This window comes from Cladophialophora yegresii (genome assembly GCF_000585515.1).
Source record: "Cladophialophora yegresii CBS 114405 chromosome Unknown aczIN-supercont1.1, whole genome shotgun sequence".
Classification (NCBI taxonomy): domain Eukaryota; kingdom Fungi; phylum Ascomycota; class Eurotiomycetes; order Chaetothyriales; family Herpotrichiellaceae; genus Cladophialophora; species Cladophialophora yegresii.
The window spans coordinates 2,218,003-2,244,921 of record NW_006913045.1 but is presented as its reverse complement, the minus strand read 5'-3'; the positions used below and the strand labels follow the sequence as shown (position 1 = coordinate 2,244,921).

The 26,919-nt window shown below is 54.0% G+C and overlaps 9 protein-coding genes across 9 annotated transcripts; 5 read left to right on the top strand and 4 right to left on the bottom strand.

Annotated features, from left to right (window-relative positions):
- Positions 1-288: 288 nt before the first annotated feature.
- Positions 289-3,798, bottom strand: A1O7_00792 (uncharacterized protein; the record flags this gene model as incomplete). Its single annotated transcript, XM_007754833.1, has 1 exon — positions 289-3,798. The coding sequence occupies one exon, from the start codon at positions 3,796-3,798 to the stop codon at positions 289-291; it is 3,510 nt and encodes a 1,169-aa protein (XP_007753023.1).
- A 1,998-nt stretch (positions 3,799-5,796) lies between these two features.
- Positions 5,797-7,685, top strand: A1O7_00791 (UMF1 family MFS transporter; the record flags this gene model as incomplete). Its single annotated transcript, XM_007754832.1, has 3 exons — positions 5,797-5,929; positions 5,989-6,994; positions 7,046-7,685. 3 exons carry the CDS (start codon positions 5,797-5,799, stop codon positions 7,683-7,685), a joined length of 1,779 nt encoding a protein of 592 aa, XP_007753022.1.
- Positions 7,686-8,380: 695 nt separating this feature from the next.
- Positions 8,381-10,103, top strand: A1O7_00790 (protein disulfide-isomerase A1; the record flags this gene model as incomplete). The annotated part of the gene is made up of 3 exons (XM_007754831.1): positions 8,381-8,730; positions 8,782-9,160; positions 9,210-10,103. 3 exons carry the CDS (start codon positions 8,381-8,383, stop codon positions 10,101-10,103), a joined length of 1,623 nt encoding a protein of 540 aa, XP_007753021.1.
- Positions 10,104-10,789: 686 nt separating this feature from the next.
- On the top strand, positions 10,790-11,344 carry A1O7_00789 (uncharacterized protein; the record flags this gene model as incomplete). The annotated part of the gene is made up of 1 exon (XM_007754830.1): positions 10,790-11,344. The coding sequence occupies one exon, from the start codon at positions 10,790-10,792 to the stop codon at positions 11,342-11,344; it is 555 nt and encodes a 184-aa protein (XP_007753020.1).
- Positions 11,345-11,936: 592 nt separating this feature from the next.
- On the top strand, positions 11,937-13,637 carry A1O7_00788 (uncharacterized protein; the record flags this gene model as incomplete). Its single annotated transcript, XM_007754829.1, has 1 exon — positions 11,937-13,637. The coding sequence occupies one exon, from the start codon at positions 11,937-11,939 to the stop codon at positions 13,635-13,637; it is 1,701 nt and encodes a 566-aa protein (XP_007753019.1).
- A 736-nt stretch (positions 13,638-14,373) lies between these two features.
- A1O7_00787 (uncharacterized protein) lies at positions 14,374-17,922 on the bottom strand (the record flags this gene model as incomplete). The annotated part of the gene is made up of 3 exons (XM_007754828.1): positions 14,374-17,159; positions 17,218-17,413; positions 17,467-17,922. The coding sequence occupies 3 exons, from the start codon at positions 17,920-17,922 to the stop codon at positions 14,374-14,376; spliced, it is 3,438 nt and encodes a 1,145-aa protein (XP_007753018.1).
- A 1,110-nt stretch (positions 17,923-19,032) lies between these two features.
- On the bottom strand, positions 19,033-20,896 carry A1O7_00786 (MFS transporter, SP family, general alpha glucoside:H+ symporter; the record flags this gene model as incomplete). The annotated part of the gene is made up of 2 exons (XM_007754827.1): positions 19,033-19,188; positions 19,241-20,896. The coding sequence occupies 2 exons, from the start codon at positions 20,894-20,896 to the stop codon at positions 19,033-19,035; spliced, it is 1,812 nt and encodes a 603-aa protein (XP_007753017.1).
- A 2,696-nt stretch (positions 20,897-23,592) lies between these two features.
- Positions 23,593-24,834, bottom strand: A1O7_00785 (tyrosyl-tRNA synthetase; the record flags this gene model as incomplete). The annotated part of the gene is made up of 1 exon (XM_007754826.1): positions 23,593-24,834. The coding sequence occupies one exon, from the start codon at positions 24,832-24,834 to the stop codon at positions 23,593-23,595; it is 1,242 nt and encodes a 413-aa protein (XP_007753016.1).
- Positions 24,835-25,413: 579 nt separating this feature from the next.
- On the top strand, positions 25,414-26,562 carry A1O7_00784 (CMGC/CDK/CDC2 protein kinase; the record flags this gene model as incomplete). The annotated part of the gene is made up of 4 exons (XM_007754825.1): positions 25,414-25,450; positions 25,510-26,021; positions 26,078-26,241; positions 26,295-26,562. 4 exons carry the CDS (start codon positions 25,414-25,416, stop codon positions 26,560-26,562), a joined length of 981 nt encoding a protein of 326 aa, XP_007753015.1.
- Between the last annotated feature and the right edge of the window lie 357 nt (positions 26,563-26,919).

Below are 26,919 nucleotides of genomic sequence, written 5' to 3'. Positions count from 1 at the left end.
TTTGACTGCTGTCATTCTAACTGGGGTGTGTTGGTGCAAGATAGTCTAATCGCAATGGACGTTACAAGCGTCGGGCAGGAATTCGTTATGTCTGCACTCGTGCTAAACAGCAATCCTCATTCATTGAAGCACCCGGCTACCCATGGGCCTCTCGTATTAATCAGTTGTCCGTCCCGGTCAGGTATATCGTGATTCCCCCATCATCGAAGCCTTCCCATGCCCATAGGCGAACAATAGAAAATGTGATTTTGGTTCAAAATGATACATGAATCATCAGCAAGCATCTGCTCAGTCCAATGTGATGACGTCTCTGCCCTGTGGGTTTCTGGCGTTCGTTTTCGCATTATTGGGCGCCGGCTTGCCACCTGGCCCATTCACCGGAGGTCGTTGTACCTTCATGTTAGCACCGTTGGGCATGGCGTTGTTCGCAGCCTGCTGCCTGCCTGGCGCCCCTTTCGCTGGCCCGGGGCCTCTATTATTAGCCCCATTGGTCACGCTGGGGTTGTTCGCATTCGAACCCCCCTGAGCTCCTTTGCCCTTGTTCGAGTCCTCTTTGCTGCCAGCGTTGCCCGCGGACATCTTGGCCTGTTTGGCCCAGTTCCAGACGACGTCATGCAGCGCCTTCAGTAATGGCTCCGGGTGATCCACTGTGCACCAGGCCCCTCTATCCAGCAGAAACCAAGTGGACTGCCCTGCGGGGCGCTGAGAGAAGATCTCCTGTTTCACCTTCGCCGCGAGATCAGGCGACGAGTAAGATGGTCTAGAATATGACTGAAACTCTTCAAGCGCAGGGCGTACAAGCCAGCCCGCTTTTCCGGAGTGGTTGGCTTCTGACAAGATCTCAAAACGCGCCAACAGCTGTGGGGCTGAATCATTTTTGACATCATTGGGTGCTTGTCCAGCTGGCGTGAAGTACTGGACCGCGAACTGTGTCTCGGTCCTGGCAAGAAGGTGCACACGCACGTGATCTCCTGGCTCCGCCGGAGGCTGTTGCTGGCCCGGCTTGCTCGCAAATTCGTGCCCCTGCTGAAGTGTGTGCAAGATGGTCAATAGCGGAAGAGTCGCCGTTAACGAGGTTAGCAGATTGCGCATCGTCGTCGCAAATGGCGCCCGATTTGCGGCAAATGTCTTGGTGTAGGCCTGCGCCAGGATCTGATGTGGATTCACCTGGGGCGGCAAAAACTCAAGTCGTGGTGCCGGACTTCCGCTGGTGAGAATAATGTTCAGGCCAAGTTCGGTAAGTGCCTCTTGATGATACACCATCGAGATCGTCGAGTTTGATATTCTCTTCAACCTCAATCCTAGGAGACAATGGATCTGCTCGACAGTCGAGACCACCTTTTCTAAATCTAGGACTTTGGCAACAATCTGAGGGATCGCTGCTTCCGCCATTGGTGTCTCCACCCGAATGATAACCGTCCGGTCTTCAGGGTTGAGTTTGACACCGGCATCGAGGACAGATTTATCCAAGTGCCCAAGCACGGCTGAGCTGGCTTGAGTCTGATAATGAGCGACCGTCACGACCCGAAGGTCCGAACGGTCGACTCCGCCAAACCGCACTTGAACATTCCTTTGCAGACTTGCATCCTCGGCGGGAACATCGCTCGCTTTTGGTGTCGTGGGTGTGCTATCAGCTGCACCTGCTGATGAAGACTGACCAGAAGGCGAAGGCCTGGCCATATCGAGATCGAAAGAAAGTTCTGGTAGCTCGTAATGACGGTCGAACGCGGGGAATGGTCGTAGACCGAAGTTCTCCTTCTTCTCCGTGAAGAAGTCGGCGTTGCGCTGGATACAGATCAACCCCATGGAGTAATCCGCCAGACAGTCAAAGTATGCCGAAGATAGTTCTTCGCTGGCCCCTATCCCCTGGTTGCGAAGGACTTTGTAACGTGACTGAGAGCTGGACGCACCGAGGGGGACTTGTTGCAACAGCCACCAATGGTCGCCATCCTGACCATGCGTGACTGCCAGCGAGTACTCCAGCCCCCACTGACTCTGACGGAATATATTGATCTTCACCACTGGTCGTCCAAACAAGGACTTGATCTCCGCCTGTGTGAACTTGAAAGACCGCAGGGCTTCCCAGCGGGCGCCCGATATGCCTGCAAGTACCGAACTCTCCCTGACACTGCACCTGAAGTTGAGCAGCTTGGAGACAACCTCATCTGCAACGGACTGAACTCGGTTGACTTCGAACTGGAGCCGCTCCGCACGCTCGGTAACAGGACTCACCATGATGAGCCCGGTCACAGGATCCACCTTCAGCTGTAGTTGTGACGAGCGAGACAGCTGCATCACCAACGAGCATACTTCCGGGTCATCGTGTGAAAGAGATTGCTCCAAGGAGAGTTCGGCATCGGCAAATAGAGGCCTAGATACTAGCTTGTCATATATGGTGTCGAGGATCTGGGTCGAATGTTGTGCGATCACCTGTCGGAGAATGTCTTCGAAACACAGCACCGATTCATTGAGATGCAAACGCAAGGACTCGGCTCTTTTGCCATGCAAAGTGCACTTGATCTCAAGTGACGAGTGAGGTTCCATGTCCACGGCCCTCTGTTTGCCTCGACCACTCGCTATGCCGATTTCGACCCAGCTTTTCCCGCCATGTCTCTCCGGCCAGTATTGCACAACCAGGTTTCGCCGAACAAGCTCCGCTCGCAGATTGCCCACCCATTGATTCCGCGATAATTCGATCGCTTGCTTGTGGAACTCGGCCAATTTGTACGATAATGCGAGTTCATGGAGAAACTCGTAGCATCTTGCCAGGCCACCCTGATCGATGTTGGAATTCGCAAGAAGCTCGATCTCCGACCGTAGACCGTCCGGTAGGTGGGGACATGGCTGGAAGGAAAGCCGGAGATCTACCATACGGAGAGGCGATTCTAAACTCTCGTCCAACGTGGATACGTCCAATTCGAACTCGTAGGGAACACTGAACGTCGCACGACCATCATGGACTCGGAAACTCCGCAATTGAGGTGGTAAATTGTCCCATAGGGCCAATCTGACACTCAGCGCCTGATTCAGTGTCTTGAGCACTCGGAGGATTTGCCTTGTTGACAAGTCCGGTTGCGCAATGTAACCCAGCCGTGGAAAGTTGGCCACCTTCCCTGTCGATAGTACCTCGGCGGCTGTCTTGAGATCAGGGTTAGGGATCTGAAAATTTGACGATTCCTGTTTCAGGGTGGCCATCGAAGCGATAGCACCCCAGTAGGCTTGCCGACGTAGCATTAGCCAGTAGTTGATTGAAATGGTCTTGCTGACCTCGTCCACGTTTTTGCTCCATTGCAATAACACAAGCAGTTTGATGAAGTCTGCCTTTCGTTCATTCGCAAATTTGAAGATTTTATCCTTCTTGTCCAGGTTTGCTTTCGACTGGTTGTTCGTGAAACCATTTGGCATGAGCTTCGCCTGTTCCGGGGGTAAATCTGGCACGGACAGTAGAGCCAACTGTTCAACTAGATCTGATAGACCATTCCAGCACGTTTGCGAAGCCCGGCTGATGAGCGCGGCCATTGGCAAGTAGCTATCTTGAGAGATAAGCGACAAAATCTCTGGTGGTGCATGGGTTTGGTTGCTGGCAGCAGCGTGACCAGCGCCGCCGTCATCCCACCGGTTGGACCATGCATCTCCATTTTCTTGGCGATCGAGGGACGGTGGTGGGGGAGGAGGGAGCAGATTTTGAGGCAGCAGTCCCGGTTTCAACGGGTTTGCGCTCGAGGAGGAATCTGTAACGCTCCGATGGGTGCCATTTGCGGTGTGCGCTCCATTAACCGTGGGCCTTTCCCCGTTCATATTGAAAACCAATCAACCTTCAAGCAATGCATGGCCGGCACACGTTCGAGTGCGACCGCAAGGCCGACCAGCCCAATGAAGTTGTGATATCCCTTTGTTCTTCTCTCCGGTCAAGCGCGAGAGGATATCCGAGTGTGCGATGAAGGGTAGACTTGTGATCGCTTCACGGAACGGTGCTGGGACGGCTGCTAGGGTGTGGATTCGATGAGCGCAGCGACGGTAGAAGGCACCGGTACAAGAGAAGTTGCAGTCAAGGGTGAGGAATGCGAATCTGAGGGCTCCGGACGCTACGTTGGCGGTGGCAAGGCAAATACGTGTGGAAGTTCGGCCAGCGCACAGTCTCACCGGTCTGTGGGATGAGTTGAAGAGGGCGCAGAGGGAGACGGTAGCGGATGTTGTTTGTTGTGACCGGATTGTAGAGGGTTTGAGATTAAGTGAATCTGGAACGATGGAGGAATGACACGCGCGGAAGTCGGCAAAAGCTGGGAATGGAGGAGGCTCCAGGCTTGAGCAAATGCCTAAAGAGCCTCGTTAAGCCCCCAAGGCTGTGCAGAGCGCTGATTGGGCAGGCGCCTAAAGCGGCTATGAAAGGCTCTCGGCATTGCACGATGCCACCTCACAAGCTCACGTACCGCCGATAATGGAGGTTCCATCGTTGCTGTAAGTCTCGAGACACCAAGACAAGGTTTCCTGGGCCTCCCATGTCGCAAGCCTCACTTTATCAAGGGTTCAGCTGATGAAGTGCCCCTATTTACGTGGCGGACTTCATCCGTGTGCCGCCCTCGATGGTGGAATTGGGAGAGACTGCGTCATTCTTCTAGTCCTTCGCGTGCTTGTGCGGAGAACAGAATACACTGGTCATTCTAACTTGTAGCCCGTGTTGTCTTCTATGCTTCTCCTCATCGCTGCTTAGATGTGAACCGGACCTCGGGCGCTCCCTCCGGAGTAACGAGCATTGACCTTTGATTGGCTTCTCCGTTCGTTCTCCGGGATACTACGGAGTATTGCGCACATCTTTGTTGGTGTAGCACCGAGAATCCTTGTAGAGCAGATGATTGGCTCGTCCACTAGGCCTGCGGACCATCTGATCGGTGACCAGCTGCACGCCATTCCATGGTCGCTGGAAGTGAATCGGGTGGGTGTGCTCTTGATAGGCTTTGGTAGGTCGAACTTCATCCAGCAATGCGACACCGACGTAGCCAGTACAGCTGCTAGCCCGATCGCCGTAGTTGACGGACAGTCGATGGTCATGAGATAAGTGCTTGGCCTGACACTTTTGAGTATGCTTTGGGAGAAGTGTAGCTGTTAGCTCGAGACGCGAGAGATACGGAGTCAGATATCAGCTCCTCTAGAAGGCAGATCCTGCTGGAATAAGTACACGGCAAATCCCACATGCGATGGGATCAGCTCTTTTAAGCATCCTTCAACATCTGGCAGCCGCGAGTCGTTCTCTGTGGACGTTCTTGTGACCCGCATGCCCACCTGAAGGACCCGTTGAGCAGGACATAGCTTTACGTGAGAAGACAGATAAAAACCGACAGCTCTCCACCATGTTCATCTCTGATCCTTCATGCTTCTCTACCATGTGACGATGGAGGAGGACGGCCTCAGTAGGATTTGGTAGAGGGGCAGCCAGGCCCTGCGAGGTGGAGCGGAAGGCACGAAACATGGTCAGTTCCCCTTCCGCGAATCGTGATACCTGCCGAAAGCCGCCTCCCGCTGCAGCTGAGCGCAGGCCCCTGTCAGCCTCTTCGCCCGTCGGCATCATGCTCTGTCTTTGCATATTGTTTTCAGCATTCGTCAGGTACCTAGGTATGTTCCGCATCCTCATTACTGTCACAGGTACCTCGCCATGAGCCAGCCTCTGCAGCAGGCCGGCCGCGACCACCTCTGCCACGTACGACGTCACATCTGTCACAAGTCAGCCTGATCTCCCCGACACCTTCCGTCGAAGCAGATGACGAGCGAGAATCGTCCTGGGGCAACTCAGACTCCGACATGGGCGACTTCGGGGATCACGAAGCAGAAATGAGGTATGCAGAGGAAGACACCAGGCCGACGAGCCAGAAAGAGCTCTGGGGGTGGTACTCTTACGGCTGGGCTGCTGAGGTCTTTGCCATATGCGCCATGGGTGACTACTGCTCCCGTGAACAGACAGACCTAGACCCCTATGCTAACCTACCTTTGCAGGGTCGTTTCTCCCGATCACACTTGAACAGCTGGCCAGGGAACGAGGAGTGCTGCTAAAGGATAAGACGACACCCTGCAGCGCTGGGTGGAAAAGCGGCGACGGCATCACACCAAATGTCACAGCGTTGGACTCTCAGAAGCACCGACACAACGAACTCCCGGCTTGCGTGTTATATGTCCTGGGTGCCGAGATCAACACGGCGAGCTTTGCCATGTACACCTTCTCCATCAGCGTCTTGGTGCAGGCTGTCCTCATTATCTCCATGTCCGCCGCCGCAGACCACGGTCGATTTCGAAAGACGTTCCTCTTGGCCTTTGCCTTCACTGGGGCAACAGCCACTGCTCTGTTTATCGGAGTGGTTCCGAAAGTCTACTTGTTGGGAGCTGTGCTGGCCATTATTGCGAATACCTGCTTCGGCGCATCTTTCGTCCTCCTCAATTCCTTCTTGCCATTGCTAGTTCGCCACCACCCCAGTATCGAAAGCAGCCGCCATGAGGAGGTTGCAGAAGGGGACGATAATGATTTTGTTGAGCACGAGGATCTCGCAATGGCGAGCTCGACATCTGGCCTGATACCACGAGATCCTCCTGACTTTGTCGTCGCGGCGCAACAATCTCCTGAGTCAATCTCGCCAGAACTCCAGCTGTCAACGAAGATATCATCCACTGGCATTGGTGTAGGATATATCGCCGGACTCTTTGTGCAGGTCGTGGCTGTTGGCCTGGTAGTTCTAACAGGATCCACACTCTTCTCGTTACGGCTGGTGCTACTCTTGGTGGGTTTGTGGTGGTTGGTGTTCAGCGTCCCCGCCGCCATGTGGTTACGGCCGCGGCCAGGTCCGCCTTTACCGCCTGAAGTTACCGGACGATACGCATGGGTCTCTTACGTCACGTACGCGTGGAAAGCATTGTTCAAGACCGTTGGCCGTGCTCGGAAGCTCAAAGATATTGTGATCTTCCTGTGTGCATGGTTCTTGCTCAGTGACAGCATAGCTACGGTCAGCGGGTAAGTCGGCAAGTCTTTTGCTCGCTATCTGTCCTTTGCTAACCATGGAAGAACTGCGGTACTCTTTGCCAAAACCAGCCTCGGTATGAGCACGCAAGCCCTCGGATTAATTAACGTGATTGCAACCATAGCAGGGGTTATCGGCGCATTCTACTGGAGCTGGATCTCCCGCATATTGAACCTGCGCGCGTCCCGGACTATTGTGGCATGCATCTGCTTGTTTGAGATTATCCCTCTGTACGGCTTGCTGGGGTTCATTCCTGCGATTAAGCGATATGGAGTTTTTGGCCTGCAACAGCCATGGGAGATGTACCCGCTGGGTGCAATCTATGGCTTCGTGCTCGGAGGATTGTCTTCTTATTGCCGGGCCTTCTTTGGTGAACTCATTCCTCCTGGGTTTGAAGCTGCATTCTACGCTCTCTATGCGATTACGGACAAGGGCTCGAGCATATTTGGTCCGGCGATTGTTGGCGCTATTACAGACCGGTACGGGGAGATTCGACCGGCGTTTGTGTTTTTGGCTGTGCTCATCTTCCTCCCATTACCCCTGATGTTGTTGGTCGACGTGGATCGAGGCAAGGCTGAAGCATACCAGATGTCAGTCGAGCTTGAAGGGGACAGAAAAGCCACAGGTGACGACACGAGATATCGCACGATACCCACGATAGTATTGTCAGAGGAGGACGACTGAGTCCTGCCTAGCCTTTGGAACAGATTGTGCTCGACTGGAAGGCAGTGGCTGGGATGCCATGGAGGATAGTCATCCATCGATTAGAAATACTATTCACTTACTACCCGTGGTCGGAAAGATCGGTAACATTCACGGCGAAGTAATATGTGTTGTTCTCCGAGATGCCACAGTAGCTATTTATAAAGTTAGGAGCCCTATTCGGGCTCGATTGAATCTGCTGAAATCTGGTCGGTTGAGCATCCGGCGATCGTGCTCGTGTCCGAGGAACCTCAACATGTTCACACGAGCTCCTAGGCATGTTGGCCCCATGGCGTGCATACCCCTGGAGGGCCAGGCTGCCCGCGTCTCAGGGTCCCAGCAACGGGCGGAAAGGGGCTCAGCTGGAGAGGCGACCAGTGAATCGCCCGTGAATTGAAGTGGAGAGCCAAACTACTGTAAGTGACACCCCAAAAAAGTAGTGAACACCTCTCCTCTACTCCGTACAGTGTCAAGTGAATTATTGTGGCTTGCCTCCTTCACTGGCTAGCTCCAGCCGCAACATAAAAGTTGCTTGACCCCTGGGCTTCAAAAAGACCTAGTCCTCGAAACTGTCCTCGAAACCGTCCTTCGACCTCCCCAGCTTGTTGTCAACTTGATCGTTAACGTGACAATCTCTTCAACCTGTGCTGGCACATTCTTGATTAAAAGGCTTCATCATGCGATCATTCGCCCCTTTGGCCGCCGTCGGCCTTGCCCTCGCGACCCTCTCATCTGCCAGTGATGTTCACGACCTGCACGCGGATGACTTCAAGGATTTCATCAAAGAGAATGACCTAGTTCTTGCAGAGTTCTTTGCGCCCTGGTGCGGGCACTGCAAAGCTTTGGCACCTGAGTACGAAGAGGCCGCGACCACGCTGAAAGAGAAGAACATTCCTTTGGCGAAGGTTGACTGCACGGCCGAGGGTGATCTGTGCAAGGAGTATGGTGTCGAAGGCTACCCTACCGTCAAGATCTTCCGTGGCCTCGACAACATCAAGCCATACCCTGGTGCACGCAAAGCCCCTGCGTGAGTTCTTCCTTTGCACCAATCTAAGCTCGACTGTCTAACCCTGTGCAGGATCGTCTCATACATGACCAAGCAGCAACTACCTGCGGTATCCCTACTCACTTCCGACACCCTGGATGAGTTCAAGACGACCGACAAAGTTGTGGTGGTGGCCTACATCTCCGCCGATGACAAATCCTCCAACCAGACCTACACAGCCCTTGCAGAGTCACTAAGAGATGAATACATCTTCGGTGCCTCCAACGATGCCGCTCTTGCAAAAGCCGAAGGTGTCAAGCAACCTGCCATTGTTCTCTACAAGGATTTTGATGAAGGCAAGAACACTTTCACAGACACTTTCACGGACGATGCCATCACGACTTTCATCAAAACTGCCTCAACTCCTCTGGTCGGCGAGGTTGGCCCAGAGACATATGCTGGCTACATGGGTGTATGTGCTTCCTTCCAAATCTCCACGCTCGACTACTAATTGCTTCTAGGCTGGCATCCCTCTCGCCTACATTTTCGCTGAGACACCCGAAGAGCGCGCCTCTCTTGCCGAAACTCTCAAGCCCGTCGCAGAGAAATACAAGGGCAAGATCAACTTTGCGACGATCGATGCCAAGGCCTTTGGTGCACACGCCGGAAACCTGAATCTCCCGACCGATAAATTCCCCTCGTTCGCCATCCAAGAGACGATCAAGAATGAGAAATACCCGTTCGAGGGCACTGACCTCACAGAGAAGAAGATTGGCGCCTTCGTCAAGGACTTTGTCGCGGGCAAGATTGCTCCAAGCATCAAGTCTGAGCCAATCCCAGAAAAGCAGGATGGCCCTGTCACCGTGGTTGTTGCAAACTCGTACAAGGACATCGTCTTGGATGACTCGAAGGATGTTCTCATCGAGTTCTACGCTCCTTGGTGCGGACACTGCAAGGCTCTTGCTCCTACCTACGAGAAGCTTGCCGAGCTCTACACCTCAAGCGACTTCTCCAAGAAGGTCACTGTCGCCAAGGTCGATGCGACGTTGAACGATGTCCCGGACGAGATCTCTGGCTTCCCGACCATCAAGCTCTACCCCGCCGGTGCCAAAGACTCGCCCGTGGAATACTCTGGCCCTAGGACGCTCGAAGACCTTGCCGCATTCATCAAGGACAATGGCAAACACGGCGTTGATGGCCTGGCTGGCAAAGACGGCGAGGAGATGGAAGACGTGACCTCGGCTGCCAGCGACACCTTGGCCAAGGCTGCCCCAGCAGCTACCACGGCCGCTGAGTCGGCTTCTTCTGGTGTTGCTGATGCTGTCAAGTCCGTGGTCAGCGGGGCTGCAGATGCCGCCCAGACCATGCTGGCCGACACTGACGAGGGTGGGGTGCAGGAGCACGACGAGTTGTGAGCTACTCTTCGGAGCTGCATTTACGCGCCTTGCGTCAAGTCTGCTGTTCCACAAAAGCAATTGGCTTGCTTTTTTTGTACCATTATCATGGGTGGGTGCATGGCGTGAAGCGTTCGTGATCTTTAAGAGCACGGTATGTCGAAGAACCCCGCCGGCTCCCTGTTGAGACCAGAGGGTAACGATACGCTTCAAGGATTCAGGTGCGACAAAGCCTGACAAAAAAGTTGCGGATGCATGATGCAAACGAATCGACATGTGATGGAGCAAGGGCCTGCTTTGACTTAAGAGGCTCTAGCCCAGATTCCATATGCTACGAACATGAGGGGGCACGTGAACCAGGATTCCTCTACAAGTTGCCCAGATAGAGGATTGCTCTAACCATGTGCACGGGGAATACACGGTCAGATAGAGCAGACAGATGCAATGAAAACAACAGTCTATTAAACTATCGTAGCACTTTGCGTGTACTGGATGGTGAGCGGAGGCAGAGAGTGGCGTTGAAGAGGCAGGACCCAGTGCGCCCCATGGCCTCGCATGGGTAGGACCCTGATTTTGAAGGTGGCGACATTTACGTATATACCTCCGCCACGTATCACTTAGCACTCAAGGTCTCTTGTTCTTCCACCGACATTATTTCTAAACATCAACTCTAAGCGCCGACTGTCGACATACCACAACCTTACAGCATGGATGAAGACGTAGTCTTTGGCATCTTCTTCGTCATTTTCCTCCTCTTCGTCTTCACTCTTCCCCTCTCACTCACAGCCTGCATCGCCGCCTCCGCCACGCGGAAATGGTCGAAAGAAAAAGCCCGCCGATCTCAATCCGGCTTGGCTTTTGAAGAGGAGTGCTTAGTTTCCGACGCTGAGTCCGACTGCGACCCTGAAGATTATCTGGACTCGGAAGACGAGGAATACTACAACGCCAGGAGGGAGCAGAAGCGCAGGGAACAGGAAGAGAAGATCGCGGACAGGCAACTTAGCACCAGCGGAAAGTTCTTCAAGGAATGGAAGAAGTGCTGGAAGGGTCCTTCGGGCACGAAAGAGCAGCTGGCGAAGGAGAGGGAGTTGAAGGAGACTGCGGAGCGGAGGTTGATCGCCCGCGAGGCTGTCAGGGAGTACATGAGGATGGAGAGGAGGAAGGAGAGGAAGACCAGGCAACAACAGGGAGTAAAGAAGGAGCAGGATGATGCTATGGAGTTGCTGACTTATGGCAACGCTGTTGCTGAGGGCAAACATTGAGATGTGAATGAGTGGTGGTGTTTGCTGGGACTTGGAACATCTTCCATTGGGCAGGGAAGTCCAGGCCGTCGCTTGCTCCATGTCAGTTTCAGTGCCGGGCATTCAAGGTTGGGAGATAGTCGGGCTGGCCTGCTCTGTGCTTTATTGCGAGTGGAAGACTGGTTTGCATTCATGGCATTTGACTCCGTTCGCATCTCATGCACAGCGGATCTTTGCATCCGTGTTGCTCAGCATTCACTTCACACAACACGCACCTGCCCGGTGCCGTTTCCCATGTGACTTCCAGCATGCTTTTGTCACTTGCAAGTTACTCTGAGATCATTTCAATCTAGCAGGGCTGGCACGGTCTTGTCCGCATAAGAGAGCAGGCGCTACCCTGGGTCTTCCTCAAGAGCTTCTTGCTTTTCTGAGAGCTCCCATGGCAATGAGACCTCCGTTCAACTTCCAGCCAGCTCTGTCAACCCAGGGCTCGCAATCAACAGCCAAGTCTGAGTTCTCTCAGTCTCCTCCAGCTACGACCGCTTCTGTCTTAAGGACGCCGGACAATCCGGCGCCACCTCACATTTCGCCCGTTCGGAATGAAGACCCAGTCATGGATAGGCCCTGCGAGAATGCCAAACAGAACGGAAGAGTTGAGAACAATGGATCCTTGGACGTCACCAATAAATGCCGTCCTGTTGGAGTCGGAGAGCAACTACCAGAGACCATGGAATTCCGCCGTGACCCTGTCAAAGGCGAAGGTCTGTTCGCGCGGCGCGACATTTCTGTCCACGAGCCAATCTGTGCTCTACCATATTCCATCTTCATGGCTCTCGAGACGGAGAAGCTTACAACCACATGCTATTCTTGCCTGGCCGTCACGTCTTCGCACATTCCCTACATCAAAGGCACCGCTCAGGAAGAACTGAGTTTGAAAACATGTACAGGGTGTTCCCAGGTCAAATTCTGCGGCAAGGCATGTCAGACGAAGGCCTGGAAGGCGTACCACAAACTCGAGTGCAGGATTTTCGATCTGTACCGCCACAACTTCCCTCCTATGATGATCCGAGCGGCTATGCGTGTCGTCCTTCTGAAAGACAAAGGCTTGCTACCGCAACAATATTGGAACGCACTCACGAACGACGTCGTCTCGCATGAAGATATCTGGAAGGCCGCCCCTGAGAACAACATCACGGCAATGGTACGTGATATCAAGTTCGTCACCAATTCAAAGCTTTCTCTAGAAACCATCACCAGAATGTTCTGGGTCATGCGAACCAACTCAATCGAGCTGCCCGTCTCGGTCCACGGGGGCATCGGCACTATGCTTGATCCCTTCTTCGCCAAGTTCAACCATAATTGCGATGCCAACGCTATGCTCTATCGCCCATGGCATACCGTCGAAAGCGGCTGGAACTTGGAATCCAACCCCAAACCAGAGCAAAGAAGCATATTCGCCACGGTCATTCCACTTCGGGACATCAAAAAGGGCGAAGAGCTCACCATTTTCTACTCCGACCCTACCCTGTGCGTCAAGGAAAGAAATGCAAAGCACATGATGAACTACTATTTCGAATGTACCTGTTCCAGATGCGTTGAAGACACCAAGACCGCCACCGAGGTTGAAGACCGAATGCCCGTCTTATCGGCCCAGTATGTGGCGTTGGCGCAAGGTGTGCTTCGCCAACTGGAGCAGTTACGGGCGGATGAAGAGGGAGGACGTCTAGCGTACGACAGAGCAAGTCAGGCTTGGGAGGATGGTATAGCACAATACCTGGACTTTCCACAGCTGTACACTGCTGGCGACTTTGACCAGATTTCACTCCACCTCGCGGTCAGTGGCCTCCAACTGGGCACGTTCGACAAAGCACTGATCAACCTGCTTCGGTCATACTTCCTCATCTACCCCTCGCGCATACCGGGCCGGCACAACTATTCCAACATCCACATCATGTTTGTCATGCTCGAGACTTTCGACATTTTGCTTGGCATCAATTGCAAGGACAAGACGATGGAAGTTGCCAGGTCGGCCGACGTCAAGGGTTCACTTCGACGGCTTTCGAAGCGTGGCTTCAGCATTCAAACACTGCTATACTGGAGACTGCGAATCTGTGTGCACCTGCGGAAGTGTCTCGAGGCATCGGCGGCAAAGGACTTGCTTCCACTGGTTGCGCGAATGCAGGATCGCGTGCTACTTCATGGAGGCTCTGAGGCCGGTCCTGAGGAGGATCCCTTTGCTGAGGACGCTATGAAGAAGTACCTCAAGCTGTCCGAGGCTAGGTGGAAAGTCGTGCTGAATGAGACGGGTTGCTAGCAGGTGGTTCGGGGGCAACATCCCAGCTGACACGGATCCATGCCACGTACGCCACAGCGTCTGCCTCGCCCGAAGGGTCCGCGTGCTAAGTTCAAGCTCAGCCAACAATCCCGCTTTGAAACATGAAGCGGCGTGGAGCAACGGTCGATTCACGTTCTGGGCTGCGCTTTACTTGCTGCCAAATCTGGCGATGCTAGGCGACATGGAGATTACCCGAGCAGGCGTCGCAATTGCTTCTGCTTTTGTGCTTCGTTACATTATTTCTTCAGATACGTATTCTACACGTTAATTATGCTTTCATTTGCAGACCTCCAAGAAGCGAGTGTGCTCAATACTGGAGCACATAATTAGGATCATATAAGCCCTTCACCATATGAATACACGAATCTACTCGAAATTCATAAAGGTCGACCCTCTCACAATGTGGCTACAGAGCGCGTCCAGGGTGCGGCGTATGGGGCGTTGTTGTTCGTCAATAAGAAAAAGAAGGAGGGGGAGGGGGAGGAGTGTCACGAGAACCCATAGTAAGAGTAAGAGTAAGACCAGCAGGTAGGCGATGGCGTAGATGCGGTGCTTGATTGCTGGTTCAAGAAGCTGCCTCCAAGAATGAGGGTGAGACTGAGGGAGGATCAGATTGTCTGTACAGTAAATTGCCCCCGACAAATGCAAGGACAGTTAAAAAGAAGATTGGAAAAAGTGCAATAAAACCTTGGGACACAAGACTGCACCCGCCACATCACCTTCTAGGCAGCTGTCTCTCCCTCCGCGACCTCCTCCTTTTCGTCGGCCCCGTCCACTGGTTCTGTCTTGTGCCCAACCTCAACTCATCCCCCTTGTCCATCACATTGACTTGTCCCTCCCGCTCGACAACAGTACCTGTACTCTCCGGCTCGGCCGCAACGGCTCCCTTTGAAATATCGTCCGGATCCAGAGTGGCGTCGTTCGTATTGCCAGCTGATCCATGGCCATCGCCAACCCCATTTCTGGATCCGTGATTCTCTTTGCCCTTCTTCTTAATTTGTCCCTCCTCGTCATCTGAGCATCCATCACACGGTCTGACGACTTTCAACTTGACTTTTTCGCCTTTCAACGCCGAGTAGACTCTCAGGCCAACCACGCAGACGGCGTTCCATGTCTCGTCTGGTCCATTGTCATCGTCCGCGTCTGGGTTGCCGCCTTTCTCTACGATCTCGATGAAATCTCTCGGCCCGGGTGGCGGGATCGGTCCTATGGGCGGAGACCGCGACCGTCGTCCTCTCCCCGCTCGGCGGATATAATGGGGTCTATATCGGAGGCGAACTCTGCGCTGGGAAATTGACGATGTGGAGTCGTCCGAGTCGCCGCTGAGGGGGCCGGAGAAGTCGAGTTCGGAGTCCCATTCGAAGGGAGGGAAGGAGTCTGCGTCCGAGGCCGACCCTGGCTCTTCTCCGTCTGCCCCTGAATCTTCGTCGTTGTTCGCTTGGCTGCCACGGCGGCGTGGCAATTCGGTTCGCCCTCTACCAGAGTCATTGTCCTCGGGTTCGTGAGTCAGATATGCGCCGCTGCCAATGCCGACCATTGCAGCTGTGGTATCGAGGGTGTCACTGCGTTGAGGCCGCTCATAATGAGGCTCAGAGGTACTCCTTTCTTGAGGACGAAGCTTTCCTGCATTTCCTCCTTCGACAGAGACGCCATTAGCGAGATGCTCTGGCTGGGATAGTGGAGGTGCAGTCGACAGGGGTTTAACGTCTGTGACAACAGCAGAGCCGTTAGCCTCCGAATTTGGGATAGGCCTTGAGTCCTCGTCTGGTTTAACAGATGTGACGACAGTAGAGCCATTAATCTCCGTAATTGGTGTAGGTCTCGAGCCCTCAGCCGGTGCTTCTGTCGCTGGCTTGGTCGCTTGTGTTGCTTGAGCATGTGAAGAAGTCTCAGGTGTGTTAGCTTGTGTTTCGGCATCGACGATTTTGATCACATCCTCGAGAGGCTCAACGACCTGCTCAGCCGAGACGTCTTCGGTCGGCTTGGCCTCTGGTTTGGATGTGCCACTGAGCTCCTCGGTGAGTTCGGCTGGCTTTTTGTCGCTCCCATCAACTATTCCATCTGCTTCGTTGGTAGCTCCAATGCCGTTGTTAGGCTTCCCTGAATCCAGGCTGTCAAATGCTCCTCTGCTTTCAACCCTTCTCTCAACTATTATCTCCTCTTCGTAGCCGTCGTTGATGCGGTTCTTCCTCTGTCGCCAGTGGTTCTTCCTCGCTCTTCTTTTCTTGTCGAGTTCATGCTCCTTCTTCGCCCTCTTCCAATCTTTCTCGGCCTGAGCTTTGGCCTGCTGCTTCATTTTCTCTCGTCCTTTGGCTCGCCGGTTCTTTTCCACCATTTTGCGTTCTTTCCGCTCGGCTTCGGTCTCCACGTGCACGCCTTTCGCATGGGCCAAGTCATAGGATAGACCCATCTGAATGAGCTTTTCGCGGCGCGTGGCGGTGTAGAGGGGAAGGATCTCCTCGACATGTTCCCGATCCGAGTGCCTCGTGGCTGTGATCCTCATCAAGACCGAGTATGTACCAGCCTCCAGCTCGATGTCCGTGCTGACCGATCGAGCCATGGCGTAATTGCCGTTGGACCGGACAATGTAGTCGTTCTCGTCCTCCTTGTTGTCAGATTCGAGGCGGAATTGGAGGTCGAATCCGTAACCGCCCTCGAGGCCGCCGAAGTACGTATCGTCCAGCTGTGCTAGGACAATCACGACGCGGGCTTTTTCTTCCAGGGTCAACGAGAACTTGGTGCTGTGATATTCAGCTGACCACGAAACACTGACACTGGTCCACCGTTGTGTCACGGTCCATTCCGGACCGAAGATCCTGGTCCGATCAAAGTGTTGATACTTCTTCAGCAAATCTTCGTACGAGATCCAGAAAATGCCATCGTTCCCGAACTTGTGGTCGAGCAGCTGCATCCATTCGGGTGTCCACTCTGAGCTGCCGTCGCTCCACCTCCCCGTCCACTCCTTCTTGCCCCAAGGGTTGCGCAGCTTCAATAAGCGTTGGCCGTTGATCTCCTTCGCATCCATGATGCTGTAGGCATGACCTTCAGAGATCCCTTCGCGCTCACGGGGCACACCACTAGTGTCAAGCCAATTCGCGTAGAAGCCCGTTGCACAACCGAAGAGAAACTCCTGTCCGACCTGCATTAGCTCATCTCGCCAGAAGGCATCGCGATCCAGAATGTCAGTGCTGTAGATCTCAGTAGTTACACCACCTGTTAGGTCCTCGATGGCTTCCCCAGTGAAGCCTCCGTCAATAGAGGCAAAATCTCCGTGAGCTTTCGCGTAAGCCTTTTCAAGCAGCGGCAGCCAGGTCTCGTTTTCCTCGCTGCATTGTGCAAAGTATAGTGCTCGTGAGCCCGTGAGGTGTGCCCTGCGGTATTCCTCGGCGCTGTCGACGCGGTTGATGTCGTCCCAAACCACGCGCTCATCTTGGGCTTCATCGTAATCAGGCGCTCGGGTGTAGAGCTTATCGTCGACGATGGTATGCTGCCACTCGCCATCTGGGAACAGCCTTAGTCCAACGATCGAGCCTCGTGCATTCGAGTGACAGAGTCTTACCTCGAAAGAAAACAAAGCCGTATACTCCGACGGCTTGACAGTCTTCATCATGTTTGACGCAGACCTTGTCGATGAGACCCTCCATATTGCCTAGGCCACAGAGTGCGGCCATCAAGTAGCAGTCCCCGTCACGGCCCTGTCTAACGTCGCCAGCAGTAGGACCGTTGATGAAGAACTGGGGTTTCTCGAAGATGTCCTGACGAAGTTCAGCACTCCCGTCTGCTAATCCGGGGGAAACAAGGAACAAACCGTTATTCTCTTGACGCCCTTCGGTTTCATCGAATCGCCTGGCGTGCTCAAGCCATCTAGGCAATTTCTCTGGCCCGACTTCAGGTCCCACTCGATATCGAAGTGCAGATCTCGATACTTCTGATTGAGTCGACGACACTCCTTGACAATCCTGTTCACGTCCTTTTCACATTCGGCGCGAGCTTCCTCGTATGATTTCGCGGCGCGCTGGCCGGAGACGGTGCCATGGGGCGTCTTTGCGGCCTTCTTCCGAGCATAGGGATTATCAGGGAGAACCGTAAAGATTTTACCTGGGAATCTGGGGTTCATTCGATCCCAGAACTGGTTCACCGTCTCCTGTGGAGGCTGTCGGCGTATCTTGCGGCGCATCTTGGGTTGGGGTGGCGGTATGTTTAGCTCAGGGCCCGGGCCGTAGTATCGACCACCTCCTCCAACATTGTCTCTGCGGTCATCCATGGCGCCTAGAGCGTCTTTTCAAGCAGGAGACAGTGCTTGAGCGAATCAATGATCTCGCTTGGCACCCACACCGGAACGCGCTCAGATCCGATCTCGTGGTGTAAGCAAGGCGGCAGGGACAGCACAAGGTGCGACTCGTGGCAGCCTGGGAACACAAGATTGAGCCGGACACGTGTAGAATACATTCAGCGAGAGAGTTTAGCTACCCAGGAAGGCGTGTAAGGGGAACAAATAAAGCAAGAAGCAAAATGTATGAAGAGAATGAGGCTGTGAGAGCTCCAAGACATGAGCATGGGAGCTCGACCGGTTGGCGGCCGCATCAATCCATGCTGGCAGTGAAGTGTGGCGCCTAGAGCGGCCTTGCATCTCGTGCGGCCAGTGACACGAGGACTCGGTAAATCAAGGGCGTCGAGCGAATCATTCTGCACCATTGTGGCTTTTGGTCTAGAGGTGCGGCTGAGAGGGAGCAGGTGTAGAAAATCCAGGGCCTTTGGGCATGGTTCAAGGATGGCCGAGATGAGTCGATAGGCTAGACGAGCTCAAGTGAGACTTTGTGTCGCACAAGACAAAAGTCCCAAGTTTCGCGGGCCAGTACCGCTGTTGACGTCGGCTGCCTTGACAGCAAGGAAAGTGCCCCCTCACGGCAACACTTGCACACCCATGGGGACGAAACGACGACATTTTGTGCACGCAGCAATTGCGACCGAAACGAGCAGCCGGTACAGAGTAATGGTGGATCACCGTCTGGACGAACACCGGCCCTGAACGCTGTGACGAGCTCCGGTTCCAGGCGGAGGGAGACCACGTGATGAGCAAGGCGGGGCAGGTGGAGAAAAGGCTGCCCCACCGTTATTTTGCGTCAACAATGGGCAAAAGACCCTGTCACCTAACAGGGAACGTGATCATAGCAGTACATCGTAAGAGGAGGACCAAAAAGTGGCCAGCGAGAGAGAGGCGTGCGACAGATTCAATTAGTCGACCAGTTTGCTCGACAGTGAATATACTACTCATAGCTCGTGCTAATTACCTCTTTGCAGACGCAAGAGAGGACGAGACATCCAGAGACATCCAGTTGATGTTCTGCTACAGGCCCTAACGGAGCGATGTATCTCAGAAACCCTTCTTCTCCGCCATTGAGTAATCGCCCTCGTCGTCTGGGACGATGACAAGGTTATCGGAACGGTAGGGGTCGACCTTGACAGTCTTGAACTTGCGGGCCGAGACCTTGTTCTCAAACAAGACATCGAGTTCGGCGTAGGTGAGACCCTGACAATAATGTTAGACACGTCCAAAGACACATCGAGATAAGGGTACCTACCTTGGGTTCTGGGAGACGGAAATAGCTCCAGACAAAGCCGAGCAAGTTGAGACCAGCCCAGAAGAAGCATGTCTTTCCACGCCAGCCCCAGGCCGTGGGATTCATCATACGTGGTTGCAGGGTGCCAACGACGATACCCATGATGTTGTACACGTTTCGCGCCAAGACAACCGTCTTGATTCGAAGACGAGTGGATGGGAGTTCCGCCACGAGAGAGTAACAGACGGGGCCGACGGTGAAATCGTAGACGAAGGTAAGAATCAGGATCAAAGCCCCGGATGCCCAGCCGACCGAGGTGGACAAACTAGGCACACCAAGACCGCCAATGATGACGAGGACGACGAACATGACGATCTGGCCCCAGAGGTACAAGGTGCGGCGACCGAAATGTGGCATCAGGAACCACGACAGGACGGTTCCACAGAAGCCCATGGCGCTCTGGCCGACACCGAGGGAGTATGCGTTGGCTTCGCTCAGGCCGGCCTGAATCATGAAATAGGTGCCCCACCCAATCATGGGAGAACCAGAGGTTTGTTGGATGAGCCAGGTGATGCAGGTAACTTCGGTTCGCCGACGGTCCACACCCTTGAAGCAGTCCAGGTAGGTGGTACCAGCAGTTTGCTGGATTTCAAGCTCGTTGGTGTGAATCATCATCGCCAGTGTATCTTCAACATTGAACTCGGTGTTCTTCCTTGAGGTCAGCTTGAGCAGCGCAGCACGAGCCTGATCGAGTTTGCCGTGCCGCACAAGCCACCACGGGCTTTCTGGTGCGAGGAATGCGGCGAGGGCGATGGGAATAGGCCAGACCCACTGGATGGCGTAGGGGATGCGGTATGCCCATTGGTCGGTTGCACTGACAAAGCCTTTGAGGACGCCGGCAGCAATAAGTTGGCCGATAACCCAGCAAAGATTCACGTAGGTGGTCAGGTATGGTCGAAGGGGAACTGGGGTGACTTCGGCAGCGTATGTCGTGGTCAATGTTTGGAAGACTCCCCAAGGAAGCCCTGACAAAACGTAACCAGCAAGCAACATCTGGACATCGACGGCGAAGAACGTAATGAAGATGGTGCCGCAGATGAAAATCAGCGAGCCGATCATCGTCCAGCGGTATCCGATCCTCTCAGAGATGATACCATTGAGGAAAAGCCCAATGATCTGAGCAGCAGCAGTGCCGTTTGAAAGTGCGGATTGCCACGAGGCCGAAACTTGGTAGGTCTGAACACCATCGACAATGCCTGCAGGGGAGCCATACTTTCGAGCAAAAGTTGTCAATCCGAAGAAGTTGCCGAGCAAATAGGTATCGTAACCTTCCATGACGACGGCCAGAGAAAGGGAGAAAGAGAAGAGGATGGCCTTGGGGTATAGTCGGCAACCCTCGCGAAAACCCATCTTGCGCTCCAATTCCGCAGCGGCTTTGGCGTCGGCCGAGAGCTCAGCAAGGTTGGGAACGGCGACGGACATCTTGCGAAGAGTTTCATCCTTCTGATTGAACACTGTCTCGCTCTGTGGTGCTCCCAGGGCCGCCGCGGGGACGATTGAAGACCTTCGTCTCGTCGTATCGTACGTGGGAGCTCCCATGTTGTTGGCATAGTGAGAGACACTCATGTGCCTGCCACCACGCCCTGGGCCACTCTCTTCGTCGTGTGCGAAACTCATCGTGGTAGTTGCGTTTAGGCTCAATGAAAGGAGGGTACCAGGGACACGACGACAAGGTCTTTCGGAGACCCGAGCAAGGACTGATGTGATTCCTAGTACAGAGGAAATGGGAAGACCGGGTCTACGAGGAAGGGTGCTGCATACATATACAAACCGTACCTGCTGTCCAGCTGTACTCCCTCTTCAGCTCAAATGACGCAGTGCTTCCTCAAGGAGCTAGGGGTAGCTGTGAGATTGCATGCCAATTCGGGCCTATCGAAGGTACGTCGTAACCTGCGCTTCGTGAAAGGTATTCGGGGAAACTCCCAATCAGCGTGGGTCTCTGGGATGAGCTCGCATGATCAGGCTTGTAGTCACTTCACTTAACGTCGCTCAAACTGTATCGTGGCTTGACAAGCAGCCAGTCGGGCCGGGAAGCGAATTGGCAAGGTCTGGTGTCGCCGACCTCCAATCCAATAAGACCTTACAAGGATCCTGGGCAGCTTGGCCATGCCCTGGGCTTCCCACATAAGCAGCGAGGAAGCAGGATGAAGCAAAACAAGACGAGAGATGTCGTTGGTCGGCATGTGCGGTGACTGGTAGACAGGCACTCGGGATCGCAGAATCGGTCGCGAAAAGAGTGGAGGGATTTCGATGATGGGCACCAGCCTCGCTGTCCCATGTACATTGCTTGTCCCAATTCAGGACACCATTGCCGAGCTCGGCGGCGGTCCACCATACGATCAGCTGGGCTGCTGACCCAAGAGGCGTTTTTAGACGCCTTTGATTTTGCGCTTTGGCTTCTTGTGACATGGAAAACCCCGCACTCTGTCCGGTGTCCGCCCCCTCCACAAGTTCGGATCTTCTCCACTGTTTGCCTCAAGATTCTGGGTCCAGGTTTGTGACCGGGCCAATACACAGTCCGCGGCGCTGTTCTGAGAGCACAAGGTCTCACTCAGTCAACGCTCGGCGAAATGAAAATCTGGGGTTGCTCCAGAGATCTTCGCACCCAAGAATGGTGGGCCGGTAGGGTGCCACTCGCCAAATGAGCGGCTTGATCAGATACGACTATCTCTCCGCAGCCCATGTTCGCAACGAGGATTTCGACATTGTCTCAGCCTCGGGTATACTGCCACTTTCGCAGCTGGGGCTTCAATGGGTACCACAGAGGCACAAGAACATGGAGATAAACGTGAACGCCGAGAGCTTGTTCTCTTCGTGGCATTCCCGCCGTGTTCGCTTTCTGTGGCTGTGACATCTGCGTTCAGCTGCGAATAATGTTCCTGGTGTAAAGCTGACCTTGATAGTTGCATCGAGATCTCAGCCGGGTGTGTATTAGGTACATCCCGGCAACGTCACCACTACGAGCAGGTGTATACTGGTAAACTTGTAGGCATATCGCCGGATATTTCGCTTCGCCTCTCGCTAGACGGTGGCTATCATTGGCGATCCTGTCGTCACTCTGTGTACGCTCTCGTGGCTCTTTAGGTTGTGTGCAGAAACAAAGTGTGAAAAGAGCCGACCGGGAGGGTTGCGTGGGTGGCGCGCGATTTCGTGTTTAGGAGGGGAAGCAGTGTTGGCGTTCGAAAGCGAGCATGAGCCAAGCACATCTTTGCTGCACTGTGCACGACTGTTTACCTGTTTAGTCTTGGGATGAAGCGTCATTCTGTGCGATGACGCCCGATTCTCGAAAACATTTTATTGACTCTGGCAGTCGCGTCCCGGAGTCTATCAACCAGTGCAGTCGAGGACAGGGCCGTAGGCTCTTCGCAGTCTCCGGCTTCCGCGCTCAATGTTGTCAATGTAGTCTCCTTCGATCGGTACCACAACACCAACTATCATTCAGGCAGCGTTGTGAAAGATTGGCTGGGCCTCGACTCATGCAGAGTGCCATCATCATGCGCAGGCACAAGACTCTGGAGCCGTGACATCCAGATTTAGCCTCGGCCATGGAACAGCGTTGCGAGATCGCGGACGCCGCTGCAGCACTCTGAAGGTACGGTGATCGGTACCAGATGGCTTGCAGAGTACGGAGGACTGGGTGAGTAATCTTACTAATTTCGGAAGCTCCTTGCGGCTTGGGGGCGCGAGGGATTCGGTATGGAGCATCTATTGTGCGAACTTCCTTGGCGAATGCATGCGAGCGCACTGTTGCTACCATAATGCGAGCAGGGCGAGCCTTAAGGCGCACAGTGAACGCAGACTAATCTCTGCAAAAACCCATACGGAGTAGCTGTGAGTGCCTGAGCTTGCAGATTGGAGGAGCTGGTAACGCCCGAGATGGACCCATTGAACAAGGTCAAGTGCCGGAAGGCCAGAGGACGCAATAGCAGAAACGCCGAGAGTATCGCCGAGAGGGAGAAAAGACAGACGCACATTCATCCCCATCGTCAGCAGCCCAGCATCCAGATTAATCAAGCCGTGGAATTCCAGAAGACTACTATCCTCAGCTAGTGGATGCGCGTGAGGAACTCGAAGGCTCGTCGATTATTTGCATTACTAGTCTTGCAGGAAGCAGCGATCATGGTGACATTGCTTATGCGAGGTGTGAGCCGGCGAACGGTCTCCCTTGGAGCTGAGGAATCTCCATCTGCACACTGCGTCGCATTGATGCCAGTGTGGGTCGCAGGTGGCAGGCTGAACATTGACAGTTGTGCTGAAATCTACCATCGTCCTCGAAGGATTGCTCCGAGATTATCAGCGTCACGCCGCACCTCTCATGGAGCCTGGCCGTTGATCTCGAGATTCGACATCGCTTCTTCTGCTGTATGGCCAACCTCGACTTGCTCCTTACCACGGCCTTCGATAGATCCGTCCAGGTTGGTAGTCACATTTGCGCCTGGGTATCTTGAGCCTTTGTCCTTTGGCTGCTTCTTCTTCTTGGCCGGCTCTGCAGGAGGATACGCCTTCCTCTCAATATCTTGCCATTCGGGGGAAGCCTGAAATTCTGCTTGGATCGGGGCCAGCAGGTCGACAAGGGCTTCTGTGGCGCCAGCTTTGAGCAGTTGCGGCGTGAGTTTATCTGCCAGGTAGTCCTCCTTCAGAGTCTTGATATCGTGGTAGACTAATGGTTCTCCTTCCCCTTCCCTCCGCTTGCACTCGAACGTTCCTTGGCCTTCGGAATGCTTCAGGGCACTTATGGGCAATAGCACATACTCGACAAACGAGATGATCCCGTTTCCTTCCACTTCTTTTGCAGCGGCGAAGGCTTTCCGCAGCTTCTTCCGCACGGCATCAGCGGTGTCGAGGATATCGATCTTGGAGTCAGGGTCCGATGCGGACATTTTACCGCCAGCCAGGCCAGGGACCATGGCGTTCATCAGATGAGCTCGTTCTTTGTAGCCAATTTTTGGCAGTGTTTCTTGAGCGAGGGCAAAGATTTTACGCTGGTCGACACCGCCAAACTGCGCATCAACCCCTAAATGCTGCTCGTCAAGTGCTTGCATTAAAGGATAGATAAGACCTGACAGCGGAGCATTCTCGACCTGCTTGACGACTTCTGCACCAGCCTTCTTCGCATCGTGCTCCGTGACTACACTGCTCAATCGAAAGACATCCATGGTGTAGTCAGAACTTAATTGGTAGGATGAACCCAGGACAAATTCCAGCTTCTCCAAGCTGACGCCGACCGCCTTGAGCAGTGACTGGATGATGTACTTGTAGTATTCCGCACGGAACTTGACCAGCTCAATGGGCGCTTTCAGGTTGTCGAGAAAGCCGTGGATATCGGCCAGGAGGATCTTTACCCTGCAGCCCGCTCGGAGGAAGTGCGCAATCTTCATCATAGGCACAAAGTAACCGCAGTGTGGTCTGCCCGTGGTGGCTGTGCCCCAGTAAATGACCAGCGGTCTCTGCTCTTTCAGGATGACATTCTCCAAGATATCTTCATGTAGGACTTCTTGCAGCTGATCTTTGACCAGAGCAAGCTTCTCATGCGGAGACAGCTCTTTGCCCGCCATAGTGGGCGCGGGGTGGTGATCGGTCGAATGTCGCTGAATGTGGGTGAAAGACAGCGGCGGTGGGAAGGATTCGAGCAAGAGCGACAACGCAAGGACGACTGAACCCACGAGCAGGATATAACTAGGAGCCTGTTGTCATTGACAAGTAAAGATGAGTCAACAAGTCAAATCTCTTTTCACTCTCACCCTCGTCCATCCCGCAATTGAGCCGAACTTCACCATCGAAATGCGGCGGGAAAAAGGCTTGGCAGGTACCACGTTCCCCCCGCCAATCAAACGCGTCAAAACACCAAACAAACACTGTGCTTCAGACCACGATCCAGCAACTTACACCCACTTCATGTTCGCAGCTGGTCGGCAGTAGCGTGTATCTCGTGAGTACTTGCGTAAGACCCTACAGAATTCCCGATCCAACATCAATCGACCGCGACAGCATCGCTTTCACACAAGGCTCCAAGGAGATTTCATTCATATTGGAGGCAGCCCCTTTGTCACTTTCCACCGCATATTCTCTCTCCTACATATTCCGAACTTCCACCGTCAGGCTGTTTCATGAATCGATAAAAGCTTGGGGGAATAATGGAGAACTATCAGAAGATCGAGAAGATCGGCGAAGGTCAGACATGCCCCAGTCACACTTCCACACTGCACAGTTGTCTAACACCACCGGTGCAGGCACGTACGGAGTTGTCTACAAGGCTCGAGACCTGTCCAATGGTGGTAGAATCGTCGCTCTCAAGAAAATCCGCCTCGAGGCCGAAGATGAAGGCGTGCCCAGCACCGCGATTCGCGAGATCTCGCTGCTGAAAGAGATGAACGACCCCAATATCGTGCGCCTGTTCAACATCGTCCACGCCGACGGCCACAAGTTATACCTCGTCTTTGAGTTCCTTGACTGCGATCTCAAGAAATACATGGAGGCATTGCCTGTGTCGGATGGCGGCCGCGGCAAGGCTCTACCAGAAGGTTCGACAATGGACATGCAGAGACTGGGACTCGGCAAGGATATGGTCAAGAAATTTATGGCCCAGCTGGTTGAAGGGGTGCGATATTGCCACAGCCACCGAGTCCTACACCGCGATCTCAAGCCTCAGAATCTGCTAATCGATCGAGAGGGCAACCTGAAACTGGCTGATTTTGGCCTGGCTCGAGCATTTGGTGTGCCATTGAGGACATACACGCACGAGGTAGGCTAACACCTGCAACTGCTCGATGCTACTGCCTTTGCTTACTTTCCTACCAGGTCGTCACACTATGGTACCGCGCGCCAGAAATTCTTCTCGGCGGCCGCCAATACTCCACTGGTGTAGACATGTGGTCCGTCGGCGCCATCTTCGCGGAGATGTGCACCCGTAAACCCTTGTTCCCAGGCGACTCTGAAATCGACGAGATCTTCAAGATCTTCAAGTATGTGTCATCTGTGCTCACTTGCTGTCACCCTTGCTGACCTTGGATCTAAGGCTCCTTGGGACTCCTGACGAAAACACCTGGCCCGGCGTGACCTCCTTCCCTGACTTCAAGACTTCCTTCCCCAAATGGCGAAGGGAACCCATGTCCAAGCTGGTGCCCAACCTCGAGCCAGCAGGCCTGGAGCTGATCGAAGCAATGCTCGAATACGACCCTGCCCACAGAATATCAGCCAAGGCGGCATGCAATCATCCCTACTTTGCAGCCGGCTCGGCGGCATACTCGCAGAGAGGCCCCCCGAGAACAAACGGATATCACTGAATGGCACAGACTTGTATTTGATGTGGAGGGTATTGCGTCCGGCGTAACTTGGGGAGGCGATGCCTCTCGATATCTTCCATCCCAAAGGCCCGCTGTCGACAGAGTTGTGATGCTTTGTGATACGGGGACTGTGCAACGATATACTGATGGGTGGGTGGGTTAATGGGGCGTCTGTCATGGGTGCAGGCACCGGCTGGCTCTAATGAACTTAATGCATTTTCTTTTTGGGCTAGAAACGGAACAAGCACGGATACGGGGTCGACGCGACGGGATGGGGACATTGGTATCATGGATCGAGTGCAAAGAGCCACTGGCCGCGTACGCATAGGGCGGCATACATGCTGTGATTACTACGAT